The sequence below is a fragment of the Eschscholzia californica genome, unplaced genomic scaffold (genome assembly GCF_041429995.1).
Source record: "Eschscholzia californica isolate CP2 unplaced genomic scaffold, dmEscCali1.0.p SCAF_6, whole genome shotgun sequence".
Lineage (NCBI taxonomy): Eukaryota > Viridiplantae > Streptophyta > Magnoliopsida > Ranunculales > Papaveraceae > Eschscholzia > Eschscholzia californica.
Window position 1 is genome coordinate 11623463 of NW_028238483.1, and position 23154 is coordinate 11646616.

At 35.5% G+C, this 23154-nt stretch overlaps 2 protein-coding genes and 2 pseudogenes across 2 annotated transcripts; 1 reads left to right on the forward strand and 3 right to left on the reverse strand.

Moving 5' to 3' along the window:
* Window positions 1-724: 724 nt before the first annotated feature.
* Window positions 725-1477, reverse strand: LOC147531731 (replication protein A 70 kDa DNA-binding subunit A pseudogene; annotated as a pseudogene).
* Window positions 1478-3242: 1765 nt separating this feature from the next.
* Window positions 3243-6258, reverse strand: LOC147531732 (large ribosomal subunit protein eL13z-like). Its single transcript, XM_086649812.1, has 4 exons — window positions 6081-6258; window positions 5323-5449; window positions 3635-3800; window positions 3243-3464 (listed from the first exon to the last, which is right to left on the reverse strand). The coding sequence occupies exons 1-4, from the start codon at window positions 6256-6258 to the stop codon at window positions 3243-3245; spliced, it is 693 nt and encodes a 230-aa protein (XP_086505938.1).
* Window positions 6259-12702: 6444 nt separating this feature from the next.
* Window positions 12703-21004, reverse strand: LOC147531733 (putative membrane-associated kinase regulator 1; annotated as a pseudogene).
* A 1107-nt stretch (window positions 21005-22111) lies between these two features.
* LOC147531734 (uncharacterized) lies at window positions 22112-22747 on the forward strand. The gene is made up of 2 exons (XM_086649813.1): window positions 22112-22253; window positions 22395-22747. The coding sequence occupies exons 1-2, from the start codon at window positions 22112-22114 to the stop codon at window positions 22745-22747; spliced, it is 495 nt and encodes a 164-aa protein (XP_086505939.1).
* The last annotated feature ends 407 nt before the right edge of the window (window positions 22748-23154 follow it).

Here is a 23154-nt window from a genome sequence, read left to right on the forward strand (position 1 = left end):
TAGTCACCTATAATGTGACGTTAATAGCTAGTGTTGATTCTATTAGACAATTCATACTTAAATAATCTAAATATCATAAAAAAGACTCATAAGTATTCATATTTGTAAAATATATATCCTATCATCCGATGTTACTCATGGACTCCAAAAGAAAGTGTGATTTAGTTGCAAAATCCAAAGGCTCGACCTTAATCACAGTTGATTTGACCGAGCTTTCACCATTGTAAATTTCTTCTGTTACTTTTAGCTTGAATGTATATTGCTTGAAGATGACATTCCTCATAATGTTCGTGAACTTTTCTTCGTCGACTTCTTTTAAAAGGGTCAATTCCTTTGCTGAAACGCCCATTATCGTTTCACCAGCCTCTTGAAATGTAGTAACATATTTTGTACCTGTGTAGTCTTGAAGTTGTAATAGTAAAATGTACCTAAACTCACACTCAGGAACGGACTGATCACACCTCCTACACTACCAATCTACCTCTACGCCCTTTGTTACCTTTTTGTAGCATTTACGACTCTCAACCATCAGGGGGCAAGCAGTATAGGCAAAGTCGGGATTGACATATGAAATCGTAGCGGTAACAGTTATCAAGTCAGGCTCTACAGATGTTCCTAGTCGATCTTCTTTAATCTGAGAGATTACTTTACGGATAGATTCCACGATTGTAGATGATTTTTTTGAAAAGGAGATCGATGTGGTGTTAGATCCCTCTGAACTATATCAAGACCTGAGCTTAAGTGCCTCTGGAATTTGTGGATCTATAAGTAACTGGGATGAGGACAGGATGGTTACGGATTTGCCATTGAAATCGTTGATTCTGCCCGATTTGACCGCAACCACAATAAACGATGAAGAGTTAAGTAGCTCATGGACTTTAAGACCTTCAACATTGCAAAACTTACCCCATAAAGTCAAATCCACTATGTAACCAGACATGTCTTTCATTTCCATACTTCTTTTTAGGGTCTCAGAACCGTCTTTTTTCAGTATAGTCGTGGTTGGATTTATCGATGTAACCAGACCAATTACATCAATAAACGAGTGGTGTGACATACCTTTGATTTCACTGATTGGTCGAAAGTGGAATTGGTGAAATGACATTATGTTATCATCACCCACACAACGTTCAACTTTCGAAGATTTGTCAAGATAAATCTCGTGTTCATTTTGAAGGGGATTGAAGGATTTAGATGCTGGTTTTACCATACCGTTGGAAATGAAATATAGGTGACCACATTCAATGTCATCATACAATTGGTCGACTACTGCATTAAAGCAAGTTATATGGATTTCGTTCCTTTTGGAATCAATAATGTCAAAGGAAAAGACTTTCCCAGGACCTTTCGTATTTGTGTAGTTCCTAATCTCACTTTTTGAAGTGACTCTGGCTTTAACAGTCCACTTCCCTTTGTAAGGATTAAGTGCCTTAATGGCTCTTTCTGTTCCAAGATTCCGAGTCATGGCTAAACTCATTCTGCATTTCATTTCACAAAGCAATCGTGAGTGTTTATGCAAGAAGAATAAATGAAAAAACATTGGTGAAGCAACATATTGTACATTGGCTTTGGCAGCAAACAAATACGGTGGCAGCAAAGGAAATAAGGTTTGCTATATGAAACTAAAACTATGTCAAATAGCAGGCAACAGAACGTAAGAACCTAACATAACGACTACTAAAGATCGATGTCACTACTAAAGGATGTACAATTTATTACATGTCCTAACAAGTAAGAGATAATTCAAATAATTCACAATACAAACAACCTTCTTTAATCAGTGGTTTAGGATTAGACCACTAAAGTTCCTAAATTTAGGATGCTAATATGAGAAAAGTGGTAAGATCAGGAAGAAGGCAATTTAGTGGGAGTAATAAAAATATATTTTGTACATTATACAAACATCAATCACGTAGTAACAATCACTTTTGAAAGAAAAGTGGTTACATACATTTCAGGTAACTCAGGCAATTGATCAAACAGTTGGTAAGCAGTTTTTATAAAGAAGAAAGATTAGAAATGAAAGAAGAAGAAGAAGAAGAAGAGAAATTACCTTGATATGCAGAAATATTAGGCGTTGACTTCACAATTTTGAATGGGTACTCTGAAGGTAGAATGCAATTTATATAGTGGCTATCAAAAAAGACGAATTGAATGGAAGTAACGGGAGATTCTTCCATATTTTAAATGTGATCATTGATGTGGTATGTTAATGTGCAATTATAGAGGAAGACAAATTGGTATGGAAGATGGAAGAAGAATAATGAATTGGGTATTAAAATCTTTAACTGTTGTGAAGTTAGAGGGACTTGTGTTTGCAAGATTAATGGAGAATGAAAGATGAAAGGGAGAAGACGGACATAGAAGATGGAGATGAATAGCCGTTGAGAAATGATGCCTGGCCGATTGGCAGGCCGACATCAGCCCGACTTGTGACTTGGAGGCCGACGTCAGCCCGACTTGTGACTTGGCAGGCCGACGTCAGCCCGACTTGTGACTTGGCCGGCCACGTCAGGGGAAAAAAATTGGATCAATAACTTTCCCGATTTCTAGAGAGAGAATGAAAACATCTAACCTTTTAAATTGATGAAGGCCTAATGGATTAATGATACATTATTGATGAAGAACTACACCTGTTAAATTGTGGGAACAATACCTAATGAATTGTACCAAGATGGATGAAGAAACCAACACCTAAAAAAAGCACTAAATCCCCCAAGTTTTCTATTAATTTATCTCATTGAAGAGAATAGAGAGACCTAAATTGAGTAATAAGGGACTGAAATTAAATAAAAGGAAAAACATTTTCTCTCTCTCTCTCTTTCCGCAACCGAGGAGATTGGCGTGACGTGGCCTCCGACTGACGTTGACCTGAGATATTTGGCCAAGTAAGCGAGGAGATTGTTCTAGTAAGTATGGGAATGAATTTATTTTGTCTGAGTCATCACCATTAATTTTATCCTAGTCAGCTAGACTCCATGTTGAAATATAAGACTTATAGAGAGACGAAAGACAACAACTCTCACTCATTTAATCCAGAACTCAAGTCAGATTACAGTCCTGACTTGGTATAATAATCAACTAAAACAAGACTAATCTATGTAGATAGTTGATTGATTGCGTGAAATACATAACCGTCATATATTAACCTACCATAATTCTTTCAAAACATTAAATTGCAACCAATATTTGAAATCCCAACTCTATTATAATAATCCAAACTAAACTAAAGTTTTAGCAATTCACTTCTTCTCTTCATTCTCGGCCTCAGCGGCTCTGTTCAACCTTGCTCCCATGTGGCGCTTGTTCGTACGTTCCACACGAAGCTTTTGGTAAGCCTTGAGAGACTTCATTTCTTTTGTTACCTTCACAAGATCGACCTCTGGCTTTTCACAGGTAATGGGCATGAAGTCACCTAGTACTCGAGTAGCTGATGCCAACTCTTCTGCAGTTGAGTCACCGTTCTGAACAAAACGTGAAGACCCATAAATTAGATGCCGACAAGCTACCTTATATTTCAATATTTGAAACGACTAATGAATTCTTTATAAACGTATAATGGATCGAATAGATAAAATAGTATGAAAAGAAACTATCATATTCCGGCGGAATAATGATTCTGATTTTTTTTTACCTTGAATTTGCCTGCACGCCTTGGGAAAATGATAAGCTTAGCCTTGTATGTCTTCAGCCTCTGGACATTAGCTTGGAGACCTTCCAATGACCTGTTTCTTCTTCTGTTGTCAACAACAATACCAATAGTAGGGGCAAGTTTCTTTGGGATCCCAGCTGACTGTAAAATTAAATCATTATAACAAAGAAAGAAATCAAGATCAATTATAACCATAGCCGTAATCTTGAAACACATTGAGCTTCATGAAAAGACAGTTTTAATAATCAACATTTTGTGTCACACTTGTACTCTAGCCCAAGAATAAGACCACATGATCAGATTGAATAATCTTTAACACTTGAAAACTATCAAAAGGCAATATATGGTACTCTTTAAGTTGGGAAAAAGAATGTGACATCTGAACTTCCTATATCTTATATTCTAACTACGAATGTGCGACAAGGTTCTTTCAAAGATGTTACAAGGGTTCGAAACAAAAAATGATGCTCTTTGATTACTGAAAGCAAGCACCATTTCTCCAATTTCCATAGAAACGAACCACACAACTTGTTTGATGATGGTCATATTCAAAAATAGATTCCAATCATCTTGTATTTTTGTTTAAATTTTAGTAAGTGAAAGCAAAGAAAGATGTTACAAGGATTCGAGCAATACCTTTCCATGTCTAGAATGGATTCTGACAGGATGATTCTAAGATCTGCATATTATTAAAGATGTACAAGAACGACTAAAAAAGAAATAGCTAAAAAAATTAATAAGTTGGGTGAGTAAATTGTTATCGTAGTCTACACCAAGCAAGAGTTTTAGATCAAGCGTCCGTGATGGCATCTTTTAACCACTCTCTGAGGCACCTGCATATGAAATGTTTCATAAGAATTGGAACATCGTCTCAAACAAGCATGACATATATTATTTTTTTTCATTTTAACATTAATGTTAAAAAAAGAAAGCAAATGCTGATATGTGCATGTGAGTTGTGGTCAGTCAAGTCAGATTTGAAAAGGAATTTTGTCTGACTCGTCATCTGAATGACTAATTTGGGCCGATCTTTGGTCTATTTGAGTTAGAGGAATCTGATTCGGTCAATCATTTAAAAATAATGCCACCATACAGCGATTAGGTACCCAAAATTTATGAAAAAAAATGTTAATTTAGTTAGTCAAATATTTCTCTTCAATGCCAGATAAAAATAGGCTGACATTTCTCTATCAAAAACATTTCAATTTCTCTTCTAGATATGATGTAGGACACAAACATAAACTCCAAATTCAACGAAAACGGTAATGAAGGGTTATATGGAAGGGTTAGATTTCATACTTGGATTTCATGCGAGGGATGTCAACTGAGTATGAATGAAACAAAGTATTAGATTATCCAGGAAGTTCTTCGTGTCAGAGATTAAACAAATCCAGGCAATTACTTCAAATTAAAACCAAATGAAAATTGTATTAGATTTTCCACAAAGTTCTTCACTAAGAGATTAAACAAATCTAGGCGATTACTTCAAATTAAAACCAAGTGATAATCTTGCATAATCTATCTCCGGCTCATTATTTTGAAGCACTTCATCCTATCACATTTTGATGACATTAGTAAAAGCTAATGAAAGCACAAAGATCAAGTAAAATGGACATATTTATAAGAAGGATTGCGATTAAGCAGACAACGTTTTGTATCCAAACCTTCAATTCTTCAAAGAAAAACCCCTTCCTGCTCTGACTTTGATGTTGTACTTGAGAGTTTGACCGTGCACTATGGGGCGAAGAGCTCCAACAGTTGGACTAGGGAAAACTTTTACGGGCTTCTTCTGTCGTGCTGCAAATTTAACAAAATGCCGTACTACAATGATAATTAGGTCTAAACCCCTTTATTTGCCATGATTTTAGTATATAACTTTTATAATTAGATGCCTCTCACTATTGGACAATATCCTTTATGTAGATACATGAACATGCGTTAGAACTCAACATGATATGAGAATTGTAGGCTATTATTATACATCGATTCATTACTTGTAAAACATTGTAAATATGAAACTCGTATGTCGTAATGGCAAATATGACTTTGATTTATGTATGTTGTGGTGTGATGCTATTATGTGTGTGATATGACAGAGTTGGTGCGGGATTGTGGGGAGTTTTGTGGTTGGTTCGACCCTCTCTACCGGATGCGATCTAGGTATGGAGCGTATGGGGTCGGCGCTTACACAAGGGTAGCCTTGTGGACCACACTCTTATACAACGTGGACACCAACGTGTCATATCACTTTTAGTTATTTGTATGTGATGGGGTTGGTGGAGGGTTGTGGGAGTTTTGTGGTTGGTTCGACCCTCTCTACTGGATGCGATATAGATATGGAGCGTATGGAGTCGGCGCTAACACAAGGGTAGCCTTGTGGATGCGATATACATAATTCATTGGATGATGTTATTAGAGATGTACTTACCGCTAAATGTTCCTCTTTTACAGTAAGCACATGTGGAGTCCACTACCTCTATTGTGACTAAGCCAAAGAACACGACAACAGTATGACTAACATGATAAGAATGAGTCTCAAGAGGGATTGAGAAAGAAAATTGAAGATGAAGTGGCTTAAATGTTGTTGTTGTACTGAGTTTATACATTCGTTTAGTACAATTTTTTTAACATTTACTGTACTTTTGCTCATGCACTAACACGCCTGTAATAAGTTGTACACGAAGGTATGTTTTTGAACAATTATGTTTTGGTGAAACTTCAAAAATAGGTTCTTGTGTAAAATTTGATATAAGATACATCTCTTGACTTAGTTTAGAAAACATTCAAAGTATACATTCACAAATGTACAGTGCAGTCACAAATTTACAATACATTCTGAAATGTGTACAACATTTACATATGTACAGTACATTTGCAAATGTACTCCACATAGAAGTTTGCAACCCACATTTTAAAACATGCATTTTCTAATGTACTCCACATTTTGAAATATACAATAAATTTTCAAATGTATTCCACATAGAAGTTGATAAAGATGGTGAAGGAATAAGAAACGAAATTTAAAATAAGAAAGAAATCTACCTTCATAAATTTCTTTCTCAGACGAGAAAGGATTTCAATGTTTGGCATCCTTTCCAGAATAAAAATGAAGGAAAGTTGTATAAGGTACAGTACAAGGGTATTGCAGGACGGAAAAAAGAAAAAAACTGACACTGACCGTCCCTTTTCTGGTGTTAGGACCTGCGGCTAATTGACAAGCTGCAGGGGGGGTTGGGTCTGATTGGGAGGGTTGGTTTTGGAGTGGAAGCTCATTTTTCCTTATCCATAAGTCCGTACTTCATCTATTTACACCTTGATTACATCAACTCTTAAGCACGGAAGGTTTACACTCAGATGACATCAACTAGGATCCTTATATCTCTTGAATCCGGCTAAGGGTGCCCTCCATAATTGCTATTCTCGCCCCATTAGATTGATCGAAGTTAATATCCTTTAACTCAGGACAACTATAAGCATCCTTCTCAGACTGACCAATCTGAGGCCTCGTTTTGGGCTCCGGAATAATTTGTGAGCCAAAGCAAGGTCAGTCTGAGACCTCTTGAAGAAGTCATGGTGTTGCTCCAGCAAGCTTTTTCCCCCTCCATTACTGCAAAACAAGAGTAACATCAAAAAGAAAAATCACTATTATCCAAATAAGTCATATCATTATCAAATCTTACAAATCCCAATCCTAAAAACAAAAAACACCTCAAATTGCATCAATTAATCTCTGCTTCATCTCCATCTTCACTTCCACAACCAATTCAAATCTCATTTATGATAATGGTGGTGGTGGGGGTGATAATGGTAGTTGTGGTAGTAGTGAGGATAAGTTTATATACATTTCAAATCCATTTATGATAATGATGCAAATCATATTGGACCTCTCGAAGCCTAGTGGGCCTCTCGACCAATGGAAAAGAAGGCCTCACGGCCAAGAGTTAGGACTAAATAGGCGTTTATTTGTTTTCTAGTGTAGTTTTTTATCTCTTTCTAAGTTCGTAAGATTAGAATTGGTAACAATAAAAAAAACTAAAATTTAGTACTTATTTGTTACCTAGTTCGTGCTTATCTAGAAATGTCTAAAACTTTATAAAAGAAGGTCCAGTTTGTCTTTGTTATTTACATCTCCGAATATTATCAATAAAAATCTATATTGATTGCAGTTTTCTACTTGTTAATTAGCATAATTTAGCTTAATTTAATGGTGGTTTAGTTTTCCCATTACGTCTTCATCACTTAGAAATTTCTACTCCATTTAAAACTCTAGATTTATCTCCATTTGAAACAACAAGATTAGAGAGCCTTAAGTGTTTTAAGCACTTCAAAACCACACATAGAAATCTATTTTCTATCCCTATCAAATACTTTGCTAGTTTGGTTATTTCCCTAAAGGCCCCTACTTTGTGACCAGCTCCTCGCAAAGCCCCCTATTTTATCGAAAATACCGAGAAGGTCCCTCTTTTTCCATTACCGTTAAATGGCCGTTACTCTCTCCTCCTCCATCTCATCATCTCTCTCTGCCACGTCACTCCTCTCGCCACCTCATCATCTTCTCCAGTAAGGTCGCCGGCTGACCGAAATTTCCGGTGACCGGCCTACGACCTTGGTACTTAAAAAAAGAAAATCATCTCTCTCTCTCTCTCCACCTCACCACTCTCTACTCCGACGAAGGGCGTCGGCTAGAAAATTTTCCGACGGACAACCTTCAAACATAAAAAAAATATCTCTCATCTCTCTCTTTGACTTAGATTATGTATTAAAGTAAGACTTAATTCTTCATTTATTATGCTAAATCCCTACTTTTCCTCCCCACAAAACCCACTCCCTACTCTCTCTAGTCTCTAAAGAACATGTTTGACGGGAAAAGACTTTAAAGATCCTAAAATGTCTCCTCCCAGTCTTCCCTGTCTAAAAGAAACCAATACTTGTTTTGATGATGACGATGATGATGATAATGAGATTTGGGAGGAAGAACAAAAGCATCAAACCCATCATCAAAATCCGACTTTGTTTCATGATGATTTTATTCAGTTTCCATTACTGAGTGATGAGGACTTGATGTTAATATTTGAGAGAGAACATATGCATTTACCCAAGGAAGATTACTTGAATAGATTGAAGAATGGGGAGTTGGATTCAAGAATCGGAAGTGCTTCCATTGATTGTATTATTAAGGTTAGTTTATTAGAATATCATTTCTGGTTTTGTTTGATTTTCCCGAGATGGGCTTAATCCATGATAGACAGGGACGGATCCAGGATTAAAGATTAAGGGGGCCCGAAGATATACTAATAGGTTGTTTTTGTTTGACAATTTATTTATATTTTATATTTATTCTCCGCTTATAAGAAACGATTTCTTTATATAATGTGAAATAAAAGTAGTACCATTGATTAAAAACTATCGTTTTGGTTTATTTTATTTTATTTTCATTACTTGAAATCGTCTTCTAAATAAGGTTTTTGAGACAAAACTTTTGCTAAAATAATCATAGTCGTTTTTGTTGTCTAATCCATTTGAATGAATGCTATATTTCTCAAACTCGGAAAGGAGATTAAAATTTTTCAATAAAAAAAATTGTTAGAGTTTTCTAAATTTATAAAAGAAAAATACATGCTAAACCAAACGCTAAATGTTTTTAGATGGGATTGAACCCTTGTTACTTAGGTTATAACCTTACACTACTACCAGAACACCTATAAGGCTTTAATAATTATTATTTACGTTTTATTTCAATTAACATATCTTTGAGAATCATGGTTATAAAGGAAACTACTGCGGCTAGGTCGAGAGGGGCCATACCCCCTCTGGCTTAGCTGTAGCTTCGCCCCTGATGATAGAATGATTTTGATGTTTAAGATGCCATTGACTAGATTGCAAAAATGAATTGTTAATGATTCTTCATTTTTTTTCAAATGGGTATTTTTTTCTTAGTGAAATTTTAGGTAAATTTTGATGTATTATCGATGATTTGTATGAAAATGGGAATTGGTTTCAGATTTACTTCCCCTTCAGTTTTTCTCAACTATATATTGTTTATGAATATGGATTTGGATATGGAGTTGTTTGATCTAAGAATCTGAGATTTCTTTTTTGAGTTTGAAGGTCGACGGTCGGAAAAATAGAGAACAAATTTTTTTTTTGAAGTACCAAGGTCGCCGGTCGGTCACCGGAAATTTTGATCGGTCGTCAACCTTATCGGAGAAGACGATGAGGTGGCGAGAAGAGTGACGTGGCAGAGAGAGGTGATGAGATGGAGGAGAGAGTTACGAGCATTCAACAGTAACGGAAAAAAGGGGCCCTCTCGGTATTTTCGATAAAGTAGGGGGCTTCGCGGGAAGCTGGTCACAAAGTAGGGGGCCTTTAGGAAAATAACCCTAAATAGTTTCACATCTTCAAATATACCCAATTTCCATTTGTGATCCTCTAAAAGTTAAGGGTTTCATCGATGAACAGAAATTCAGATAATGAAAAAACAGAAAAAAAAAAAAAAAAACTTAGATTATCTCAACTGATAATGACACATTCAAATGAAACTTACTTGCGAGAAATGAAGATGACTCATGAGGTTTTTTCCATTTTGATATCATTGAAAAATGTCCTCAATGTTTTTCCAATAATAAATGAAACATCTATTGTAAATAACTCCTAAAATACTCTCAAAAGTTAATAGGAGATAGGTATTTTCCTTATTTGAAATCGCGACGTAGATAAATATAATTTTATCCAATTTATTAAAAAATATCTATTAAAATATAGTTTAATAATTTTTTTTATTAAACTTAACTTAATAAATCAATACCGTTTCATTGAGTCTAACATATAAATAAACTTTCATATTACTAAGAAAGTTTCTAAATAAAGATATTTTCTATATTAAATAAAACATTACTAAAATCAAGGTTTTTTAATAAACTTAACCTAATTAAATAGACTTAATAAAATAATTTCATATTACTTAAAAAAATTAAACTTAATAAATCAATATAGTTTCATTGAGTTTGGTGTATAATTAAACTTTCATATCACTAAAAGAAAGTTTCTAATTAAATATATTTTCTATACTAAATAAAATTTATTACTAATACAAAGTTTATTAAAAACAATTTCGTTGACTAAAAAGAAGAAGATTTGTTTGGATAATGAAAATGGGATGAGAAGCAAAATTTTGGAGAAGAAGAAAGAAGCCTCGGTTAGATGAAGGGAGAAGAGTTTTGCATTGGTTGTTTTGTCTCTCTTCTTTATCTCTAAAAAATTGTTCCCTCTATTGCCACTTCTTTACTAACAGAATCTCTAATCTTGAAATCCTAACAGTACCATTCTCTACTCTTGATGTTCATTTTCATTTTATTATTCATTTCAAATTAAAAAGTTCTACTACATTCAACTACCGTAGAGGGTCTGGTCTGGAGGTGCCAATGACACGGTTAGATTTGTCGAAATAGACGAAAGTAGCTTCCGCAGAGCACTCATGTTATGTAGTAAGTATATACCATCTTACTTTGGGGAATTATCAACAAACTCTTTATTCATTATATATCATTTACATTATCTCAATTCATAATAGCACCTTGAGACAAAATTTACTCTAGGAGAAATGGAGACAGCTATGATTTCACTGAAAAATGTCCTTAATGTTTCTCTACTAATAAATAAAACATCAATTGTAAATAACTTAAAAAATACTCTCAGGTTAATAGGAGATACGTATTTCCCTTATTTGAAATCGCAATGTAAATAAATACAATTTTATTGAAAAATATCTATTGAAATAAAGTTTATTAATTTTTTTTATCAAACTTAACTTAATAAATCAATACAATTTCATTGAGTTTAATGTATAAATAAACTTTCATATTACTTAAAAGATAGTTTCTAAATAAAAATATTTTCCATAATAAATAAAATTTATTACTAAAGAAAAGCTTATAAAATACAATTTTATTAACTAAAAAAAAATTGTAATAGATATAACTTAATAAAACAATTTCATATTACTTAAAGAAAGTTTCTAAATAAATATATTTTCTACACTAAATAAAATTTATTACTAATACAAAGTTTATTAAAAACAATTTCGTTGAGTAAAATTTTTACTAATAAGCTTAATTAATAAATAAATTAAAATTTAGTTTCGTTGAGTCTAAATGTATTGATAAACTCATTTTGTTAACGAATACATAAAAACTTTCATCATCGTTGGAAGATATAAAAATTATAAAAATGGTTATAAATTTTGTATCTCGTTTTAGGTTATGTTTTTTTTTCTTGAATAGTGTCAATCTTAGAGATCTTGAATTTCTCTATCTTAAGATTCTGAAATTTTGATGCCATCAAGTTGATTTTGATTATGGAACTTTGGAGTTCGTATACTTTTTGATCAAGTAGAGTCACGTGCCATGTCTAGAGAGGTACAAGTTTGTAACAACGGACTTGGGACGGTTAAGTGCTTCAGTTAGACGTTACCGTTAAGTCCATACTTTAGTTTAATTTACACCTTGATTACATCATCATCTCTTAAGAACAGAAGGTTTACATTGAGATGCAACCTTCTTTTTCTTCTAGGATCCTTATATCTCTTGAATACGGCTAAGGCGGCCCTCGATAATTGCTCTTTCCGGCCCATGGATTAGACTCACCAAAGCCAATACTTTGACTCATGACAACTACACGCGTCTTTCTCGGATTGACCAATCCGTGGCATTGCTTTGGGAAATTTGCTTAACTGTTCTGATTCAAGGGTAGTTGAGCAAAAATGCCCCCTCCAACCCTCATTAGGGTCTTCCGAACTTTTGATTTTCTTTTTACTCTCATATAAATGGAATTTTAGAATTTCTAGATTTCCATTATTTTCACTCAACACTCAGTTGAACCCTTTCGCTCTCCTTTTCCCTCTTACGAAATATGTCGATCTCTCCCTCTCTCAATCTATCCAACCACCTATGACATTTGGTTGTTATATTCTTCCAAAACGAACTACTTTAGATTTGTATCACACATATTTGAGAAAATCAAATCTCTCTTCCCCTCTCTCTCTCTCTCTCTCTCTAGGCCGAAATCTCTCTTTTAGGGTTTTGACTGTACAAAAACCTATGGTTTGATCTAGACCAAAATGTAGGGTTTTTTACTTTACCAAAATAGGATTTTGTAACAACTATTTGCACTAATGTTTTTAATTGTATGTATGATCTTGAAATAAACATACGATATTTGATGAAATTCTCTTGGATTTTACTGATCTTAATCGAACTTATTTGGTGCATAATCGAAATCGGTGGATCTGTTGGTTTCAGTGTACCGATTCAACGAGTTGACTCAGGCAGTTTATAACCGAATCATTGGTGAAACTGGTTACTACTTTGATTTTATTTGTAAATCAATCAAAAACACTTTCTTTCCAAATTAATGGAGAAAAACGAAGGAATAGAACAACTCAATGTATTTCGTATTTCTAACCGACAATGTTTGTTATCCAGAACAGATGATTCGTAGTCGAATCTCACTATCGATTTAAGATCGGAAGAGGAATTGTATTCCTTCTGTGTTTACTGATTTATTACTTAAAAATCAACACATTTCTGATTTAAAAAAAATCAGAATGTCTTTGATTAAGAAATCAGATAGACTATAAAGAAAAAGAAAAATCGGAGGATAAGAAGAAGAAGATTTTTAATCGAGTCGAGGTATTCCTCTTTCCTTAAGAAAATTGACGTCCTGATAGTACCAAATAGTTATCGGCATTTGTCTCCTAGGATACAACGATTACCTTTCGACTCAATGGTACTTCAAATCAGAAAGCTGTCGAACTTGAAAGCCTCTGACTTAATGCAAATGGACCAAACTTATTGCTTACGAAACTCGTTGAAAACTCTGCTAAATCTTTCTCTTAGACACTCTAATATGATCTTCTAACAATGCTGGAGACTCTGGAAAAAACGGAATTAAATTTGGAGTTCATTTGGGTCCTATAAATAGGTTTCGAATAGACACATGCATTTGGGACATCTCTGTTGGTTAAGGGACGCATCTGTTGAGAAAGTGAAGTGACGGGTCACTTCTTTAGCAACAGACCATGTCGACTGGGATTTGAACCGTTGGATCACGCTCAAAAGCGCGGAGGAAACGCCCTCCATTGGATTGATGGTCGTATCCCGAAAGTAGCCTGAAATCTAAGAAGATCAGCCGTTGGATGGAGTTTCGGGTTATCCCACTCCGTGCCCGACACGGACCTAACGTCATCCATTGGATCTGGCCTTTAGCGCGGAGAGAACGCCAACCGTCAGATCTGGACGTGTTCCCTTTGCGAGAATGGCCCCCAAACAAACTTTTCCGTATTGCCTTTTCGTCCCTAACTTAACCATTTTCCGTCCAAACTTCAGACTTGAATATCTCATTCATCTCGAATCGGATTTGAGTGATTCTTGGCTCTCAACTTAAGAACTCGACGAGACGAACGCAATGGATTGCTTCGTTTCTGAGTTTGACGACTTGAACCGATCCAAAATTGGCTCCGATTCCAACAGATTCATGTCGAACTCACCCGAAAATAATTGATATTAATCCACCGAACGAAACTAGGGCAGAAAGGCAATAGGGGTCAAGGGGCGCCAATGGAAAAAAATTCAAAAAGGGTAAGGCGCACGTAGGATAACTCGCGAAGAGCTATTCTCACAGGCGCGAAGACGATTCTCACAGGGGCCTTTTAGCAACTCTTCTTATATTGAAATTTGATGATGGATTATCATGGTTAAGCTCGTGTCACTTATAACCGTGTGTCTATGACCTACATTGTCCACACGCAGTCTCATAGCAATGATGTTTTCCTTGTCCTAGGAGCAAAATGATGCAGTACATTTTCAAGATATTGATTTTTCTTAAATATAACATATTGACTATAACTCCAACACCATTTGGCTTAGTGGTTTGATATCGAGTTGAAGGTTCCAAGTTCGACTCTAATGGAAGTAAAAGTCCATTATTTATTAAACTTAGGTATAAATAAAATAAATTTATGTACAAATATGTTCTCATGCACCATGGGATGGTGCGAAGAGTTTATATATGACCTCTAGGATCCAAAATTTCTTTGATATGGTAGTTATTAACCTTATCCAAAATCATGATATTTTTATGTTGTATTTGAAGGAGATGTTTTCCTGAAGGAAGTGTCGCTCGACCAAGATGACAGACAATGTGCTCAATTTTTCATACAGGATAATGAGGAATTTATCTACAAAATCATCAAGTCTGGTCGATTTTGGGATCGTAATGCTTAGCTAGAAGTCAATTACTTGGATCACTTTAGTGATTTGCGGCTAACTTCAACCGGATCCTATAACGGGTTATACAAAAGAGTGACAGTTTGATTGAAGATAGTTGACTAGAGGATACAAGGTAAAAGGTTGGATTAGACCCAATTTGGTAGACCCAAAAGGTTCAGATAGGATCTGAACAAAGATAGGAACAAGACCCGTAAGGAGGGCCAAGATCAAGTGGAAGGGTCCTACCATGTAATGACCGGCTAGAGTGATGGATCGGTCAGGGCAAGGCCACTAAGGGGCTGCCCTGGCATACCATATCATGGGAATCCCACACTGATAGGCCCTAAAATAGGGTCTTTTCCCAAGTGTAGGGGTCAAGTTATAGTATTTCTAATAAGTCGAGTTTCGTTCCAAAGGACAAGCTATTTTATCTAAATCTCGAATTAAACCCCCTTTCAAACTTTTGATTTGATTTGGAAACTACTATGAAAAAAAAGAAAGAAATACTAATAGACTAATAAGAATGAAATCAAGATGAGAAGAAGAATCTAGGGTTTTCGATTTCACCACATAAATGGACTACTTAAAACATGCATTAATTAACAAATCCCTTTTCTCATGTATAACTCAAAATCTAACATAATAAACTATTTAGATTTCGGAATATATTCTTTAATAACACAATTCAAAATCAAGAATGTATGATTGACTACCATATAAAACTAATTTCCTACACTATCATTCAAGATCTAAAAGGCATATCTCATCTAATAAATCAATAAAAGCATGAAATATCTAATTATAATACATGAATGATAATAAGGTTATAGAATCAACATGAAATGACAATCAATAGGCATTGAAGCTCAAAATAAGGATTCATTGACTTATAACATATCTCAAAATAAGCCCAAATATGGGTTTCCTCTACACCCTAGATACAAAATTTAGCTACTCATGGAATCTAAAATAATATTCATTGAATTCATAAAATAAATGGAATTACAAAAGATTAATGGAAAGAAATCACCAAGAATGTTCACAATCCATACTCCCATGTATCTCCATTTTGATGTCCAATTTAAGCTCCAAGTGTCTCAAGAATATCACCCAAATCTCCAAACAATAGCTTATTAGAAGATAAAAGAAGAGAAATTTAGAAGAGAGATAAAAGAAGAAGAGATTTTAGAGAAGAAGGTATGGAGAAATTAGAAGGTTAGAAGAAGAAATTAGAAGGAGAAAGAAAATCTAGAGAAAAGATGAAGGTGGTAGAGAAAAGAATGGTGGCTAGGGTTTTTAGTTGAGAAGAGGTAGAGAGAAAAGGAGGCTAAGGGAGGCTAAGAGGGGAAAAGAAGGGTTAGGGTTTTACAACTACAAGAAGGAGGAAAGGGGGGGCTAAGAAGGGAGAAGTTGGTTGGTCTTCTAAAAGTGTTTATATAGAATTAGGGTTGAGTTTGGGTTAAAATTGTAAATGGTGGGAAGTTGAGGGCTAAAAGGGTAAATAGATAGGTTAAAAAAGGATAAAACCCTAGATAGGCTGGCAGCTAGGGTTTAAAGTTGGGAATTCGGTTTGATTTGGTGTGGCCGGAACCATAGTGTTAAGTTGCGGAAGGAACAGTAGCCGTCGGATGAAGGTTGCACGGAGATGGAGAGACGATACAAGGCCACGTGTCCTGGATCACGGTACTTAAACTGCACGGAATATGCAATAAAGCACGGGACACACAGCAGCCGCACGATTTCAAAAACACGGGAGTGGATGGATAAGATTAAAAGATGGGATCTGGTGCACGGAGTTAAGTTGCGACGCGCTTCACTGGATCAATCTCTTTGGGCCATTTCGCTGTTGAGCGCTAACACAGGAACCGCATATACCAACCTCCGCACATCGACACGTGTCCCTAAGCATACCGTGGGCCAGAAACTTGCCCGACATTGTACCGAATGCTGACCAAATGTTGACCTGACTTTGACCTTGGTTTATTCCTTCGCCCGGACTCCGATTTGACTTCCGTTTTCTCCTACGGACTCGTCTCGACCTCTACTTTTCAACCACGCACTGACCTTGGCCAAATTTCCAGAATGTCCTTGACTCCAAATGACCAAAATACCCTTCATGCATCTTTTTCTCGAGGGAAAGCGATTTAGGTATAATCTCTATCCCACTCTAATTCATCTTTAGTTCTTGCATGTAATCCAGGTAGCTAGTGTTAGCAATATTAGACGTCTGAAATTGCGCTTAGAACACTAGGTGACTCCTAAACCAAACATTATCTATGCCATATAATGTTGTAATAACTCTTTAATTTAATAGTCAACAATCTTTTTAGCCTCCTAAATACGACCGAACTTCTGTATTCGTCATTTTTTTTGTTTTTTCTATTAGTCAACCTACTTTTTACTTCTTAGTTTAAAAACACGTTCTCTTTTGTCTTTTGCCTTACTTCTTCATTGGAAAGAAGTTGTCGACGATGGCCGACCGACAGCTCGTCAACGACCTTAATCTCGGGCAACATTTTTTTTTCCTTTTCTTCATCTTATTCTTGTCCACCTTCCACCATCAAACAACCACCACCATCTTATCCATTATATTTCTTCTTCCACTCTATCTCTCCTATCATTCTCTTCTCTTCTTTTGCATTCATTCTACTATTCGACAACGGGGAGTTTCAACCTCCTTAGGTACTGGAACTTCCCTGCACATACGCAATTTCTCAAAGAAAATCGAACTAATCCAAGCAATTGTTGCAAACACTTCTGACGGAGCCGATGCAAACTTGATCGATTCATTACCTAAATTTGAGTTAATATCTAATTATGGTGTTAGTGTAGATCAAATCAATCTGTGAGAAGCAAAGAGAAATAAATTACGGTTACTAATACTCGTTCGTTTGAAAAAAAGGGGATTTCAAATTACCTAAATTTGAAATAATATCTAATCATGAAGTTGCTGATATTGTTATCAATTTGATCTGTGAAACTGACGTACTGACTGGGTTTTGGAAAAAGAATGGGATTTCAAATTAACTAGAAATGTTAGATTTTGATCATCCTTTGTTCTTTTCATTTCTCTTGGCTCCTCTACGAAGTTCGTCTGCTAAAATATATGGGTGTACTGTGAGGAACTGCTAAAACTTTTTAAAACGTGAAAATCAACCCCTTCTTTTGGTTGTTCTCACTCATTTTATTTGATAGGAATACTTGGATGATTTTATGCTTTTGACTAAAAACACTCTCATCTCTCTCTCTCTCTCTAAAATACTTTCCCTCTCGTCATCTCCACTAAAACTGATCAAAGATTTTGTCAATTGATCAAAGTTTCAAACTTTCAAATCCACTCTCTAGAATCAATTAAGAAAATAAAAGAACGTCTAAATCAAAGTGTAGAAAGAATATTTGACAAAATTCTTGACTTGATAAGTCACACGGATAAAAGAACGTGTAAATCAAAGTCATTTTTGGTCAATAAATTTTTCTCATTGAGACTTATTATTAGAGATATGGATATGAATCGGTCACCCGATCCATATGAGAACCGGTTACCCGCCAAGCTACACAATCGACCCGGCCCCCTCCCACTCCAACTGGTCCCGCCATGGGATATACATGAATGTTGTACCAATACTTATCTAAAGATTTATCCTAATTGCTTTCATAATACTATAAATACATGTAACACTAGTTAATATAGGAGCCAAAATATATTTATTTTAATAATATCTTCTCTCTTGTTTCGTTATGACTACAACACCAGATGCCTCCTCGGATTACATTCCTCAAACACCTCCGCATTCAACTGCTTTGTTTGATATTCATCATCCGGATTCGCCTACCACCATTCCAATTACCCCTTTTTTATCCGGAGATAACTATGCCTCCTGGTCTTGAGGGATGAAAATGGCATTAAAAGTTTGATATACACTATCTTACTAATTTATACTCTAACTGGTACTAATGTACTATGACACGCTAGTTTACTTGACTGTATTTCTCTAATTATACATATAATCTATACAATGAGAAATAGCTCCTTGAATAGCATTATTAAGTTCTTCCATTGATGAAGAATTTGAGCTGTAAAGACTATTTATTCCACCACCATTGACAGTAACTCGATTTGGTGAAGATCTCATTGAAGATGGACAACTTGATACAGAATTTGATTTCTTTCTTGGGTATCTAAGATTTTCCGAAAATGATTGAGATAACCCACGATTCAATTATTTCTTTGATTTCACAACTCTAATTGATGACCGTTGTTGTTTATTCTGTGATAATTTCTCATACAAAGTGTTTACTTTGTTCATATATTTCGTCATCATTTCTTTAGCTGATTTACTCATCCTTTTCACTGAAAATTCATGAAAAAATTCCCCATTTTCTACTCTGTTTTTCGATTCATTTCGAAACACATTTGAGAATCTGGCAAAAGAGAAGTATGAATACTTCCTGGGGTTCTTTAGTTCTTGGATATTGTTGTTCTGAGATTGGTGATGAAGATCTAGGAGTTGACAATTTTTGGAAAAATTACTGAATCGTTTGAACTCATCTTCATCTATAACAAAACTCTGTCTTCGAGAAGAATTACATGATTCAGTTAATAAGAAAAGATCATTTGAGCTATCAGTTGAATCACGAGAAGTAGTAGTTGAGGAAGTTGCAGAGGAAGAAGAAAGAGAAAGTGGTTCGACCATTGAGAGACGAGGAGAGAAATGAAGAGGAAGGATTTGAACTTTAAAGAAGAGTTCATCAGCTGGACAAAATGTACTACTATTATATGAAAAAAAAAAGGTGGCCAATACGCGGACAACTGTTTTTCTTATATGGACAACTACCTTATGTGGATAACGCAAAAAAGATTAAATTTTTATATGGACATCAGTTTTTAAGGGGACAACTCTCTATTATTTTCACTCAAGTCCTCTTACAATCAGATGTATTATTTGATGACCTCCTTCTTTCTCCATAAACCCTAGGTTAGTTTAGTCTTCATCTCTTCTATTACTTGTTATTCATCATCACCCAAATTTGTAGAGAGAGAAATTCTTTGGACAAGCATTGGTGGTTATGGATGAAACAAAGGCAAGGGAGTTGTTGTAGAATCTTCCCAAAGACAAAGGTTAGAACCTTAAAACTCTAAAACCAACCATGAAGAAGAAGATGGTACTGATGGCAGAGAAAATCAGAGAAGATGTGGAAGACGAAGATGGATCTGTTGGTTCCGACTCTGAAAACGATGGTGAAGAGGAAGATGAATCTGGTAATTCGAGTTGTGCAAAAATATGGCATAACAGAACATCACTTGCGACGAAAATTTGGCATAATCAGAAAACTTGCCAGATGTTCGTCGCAACTTAGCTTCTGTTATGCAATATTTTCGTCGGTTTTCTGCGAAAATATGGCATAACAGAAGCTAAGTTGCTACGAAAATTTGGAAAATTGTCCGATTTTGCCAGATTTTCTTCGCAAGTTATGTTCTGTTTTGCCTCATCAATGTCATTAATGTCTATTATAGAAACGTCCGGAAAAACTTCTTCAGGTGCAGATTGAGGGATTTTGTCTTCTTCATCCATCTAGGGTTTGATAAAAAAAATGGTAGAAACTACAGTTTACTTTTAGTAGAAGTGAAGAAAGAAGAATAAGACTAAGAAGAGATTTTGTCTTCTTCATCCATCTAGGGTTTGATAAACAAAAATGGTAGAAACTACAGTTTACTTTTAGTAGAAGTGAAGAAAGAAGAATAAGACTAAGAAGAAGGAAGAAGATGAAGAAAAAGACAGTTGTTTTCAATCTTTAACTATTATTTTTGTTAGTAGTCCACATGTTACTAATTATTAGTATTTAAGACTTTATGGAGTTGTCCCCTTATTAAATCAAAGTCAAGTAAGTCAAGCACAGTTGACTCGCATCGGGCCCGAAAATAGTTGTCCATATGAGAAAAACGGTTGTCCGCGTATTGCCCACCAAAAAAATTGTGGGCAGTTAATGAAATTGAGAATTCAAAATCTGAAGATGAGTGATGAGAAGATGGTGATGATGGAAGTGTTTTAGATGTTCTTCCATCTTTTGATCTTACTGTCTTATCCATCTCTCTTTCTAAAACTATAGATGAATTTTAGACAGAGAGAGAGAGGAAGATGGAGAGAATGAGATTCGCAAATTTCTCTGGTTATAAAATCTAAAGATGAATTTAGAGAGAGAAAGATCGGAGTGTGAAAGGACTAAAAAAGAGGGAATGGATGAAAGATCCAAAATTGGGCCTAAAATAAGAGCCCAGCCCAAACTCGGCCAAAAATATAAATCAGGTCCATTGCGTCAGACGAGGAGATGGAATGTTCGGAAAGCCCTTATTTTTTTCGATATTTACAAAATTGCCATCGAAAAATTTCTAGGAAAAGCGAAAATTTCTGAAAAACTATCTGACACACCAGGCTGTCAGACTTTGTACTTTCCACGTATTTACAACATTGCCACCGAAAAATTCCCGGGAAATATGAAATTTTTTGAAAAACTATCTGACACACCAGGCTATTAGACCTTGTACTTTCCCACAAAATTATAGAATTGCCATTACAAAATTACCAACTTGCCATTTCGTTTTTTTTTTCAGATTCGTTTCTTTTTTTATTTTCTCTCACACACTCTCTAATCTCAACAAATTTCTCTCTCCAATCTCAACAAATTTTCTTCTTTTTTCCAGATTTATTTCTTATCTCTTTAAAATTTAATTTTCCTCATTTTTGATGGTTTTTCATTGATTTGTTTTCATATATTATTTTTTTATAATTGTTTTCATATATTTTTTTTGGTAGTTTTCTGTTGATTTCTACAAGAGAATTTTCTTGTGTACCGGGAAAATATTCTGTGTACTGGGAATTTGGTTATGTACTAGACATTTTTGTATTGGAAAATTTTTCTTGTTTTTAAGAAACTGTCTTGTGTACCGGAAAATATTATGTGTACTAGGAATTTGGTTATGTACTAGACATTTTTGTACTGGGAAATTTTCTTGTTTTCTGGAAATTGTCTTGTGTACCGGAAACTATTCTGTGTACTGGGAATTTGGTTAGGGTAGTTTTAAAGGGCCCCCCTATATGTGTTATAGGGGCCTCCCTCAAGGCAAATTTGAGGGGGGAGTTTGGGATACTCGGAACACTGCATTAAGATGATTTCCAACTGTATCTCTACCTTGTCCATGACAGTGTTAGTCAATGGCCGCCCTGGTCCTACTTTTTATCCTTCCAGAGGCATTAGACAAGGGGATCCGCTATCCTCGTTCCTTTTCACTCTAGCCATGAAAGGTTTGAGTCGTCTTATCACTGCAGATCTAGACACAGGTAAGTTCAAGGGTTTCCCCACCAACAATCCTAACCTTGTAATTTCACACCTCCTCTTCGCGGACGATTGCATCATCTTTGGCCGTAACTCCCTTGATAACATTCACATCCTAAAATCTATTCTCAACACTTTTTGTGAAGCTTCGGGTCAGATGATCAATTATAATAAGTCCAACATCTTCTATTCCAAGAACTCTCACCCGAAATTTAAGCGCCTTATCATACGCACCCTTAAAGTCAAGTACACTGCCTCTTCAGAGGAATACCTCGGAGCTCAGCTGTTCATTGGGGCGCAGAAGAAGAAGGTCTTCAATGATATTCTCCAGCAGATAAAAAACAAATTAGAGAAGTGGAATCACCCTTTCCTTTCTCAAGCTGGGCGCACTGTTGTCATTTCAGCAATAGTTGTTGCCGTACCCCGATACCAGATGCAATGCTTTGCCATCCCTAAATGTACAAGTAAAAGCATTTCGACACTTCAAAAGTCGTTCTAGTGGGGTAAGTCCAAAGGTATTTGCACCAAATCTTGGTCTTCTATTTGCCTCCCAAAAAATATGGGAGGTCTAGGTATTCATCTTCTAGAACTTGACAACAAAGCCATGCTAAGTAAATTAGCCCCGAGACTCAAATCTGAACCTAATTCCATGTGGTGTAATTCTTAAAAGCAAGTATTTCCCCCATACGGGGAATCCTGGACCAGCCAAGGTGCGCCACTCCTGGAACTGGAAGACCATCAATAAACACCTCAATCATATAGACGATCTTACTACTTTGGAGGTCCACAATGGAGAAAAGATCAATATTTGGACAGATAATTGGATCCCCTCTTTACCCAATCCTCCGAGCAATAGCCACAACTCTAATCTTACCACAGTATCCCAACTCATCATGAATAATAATT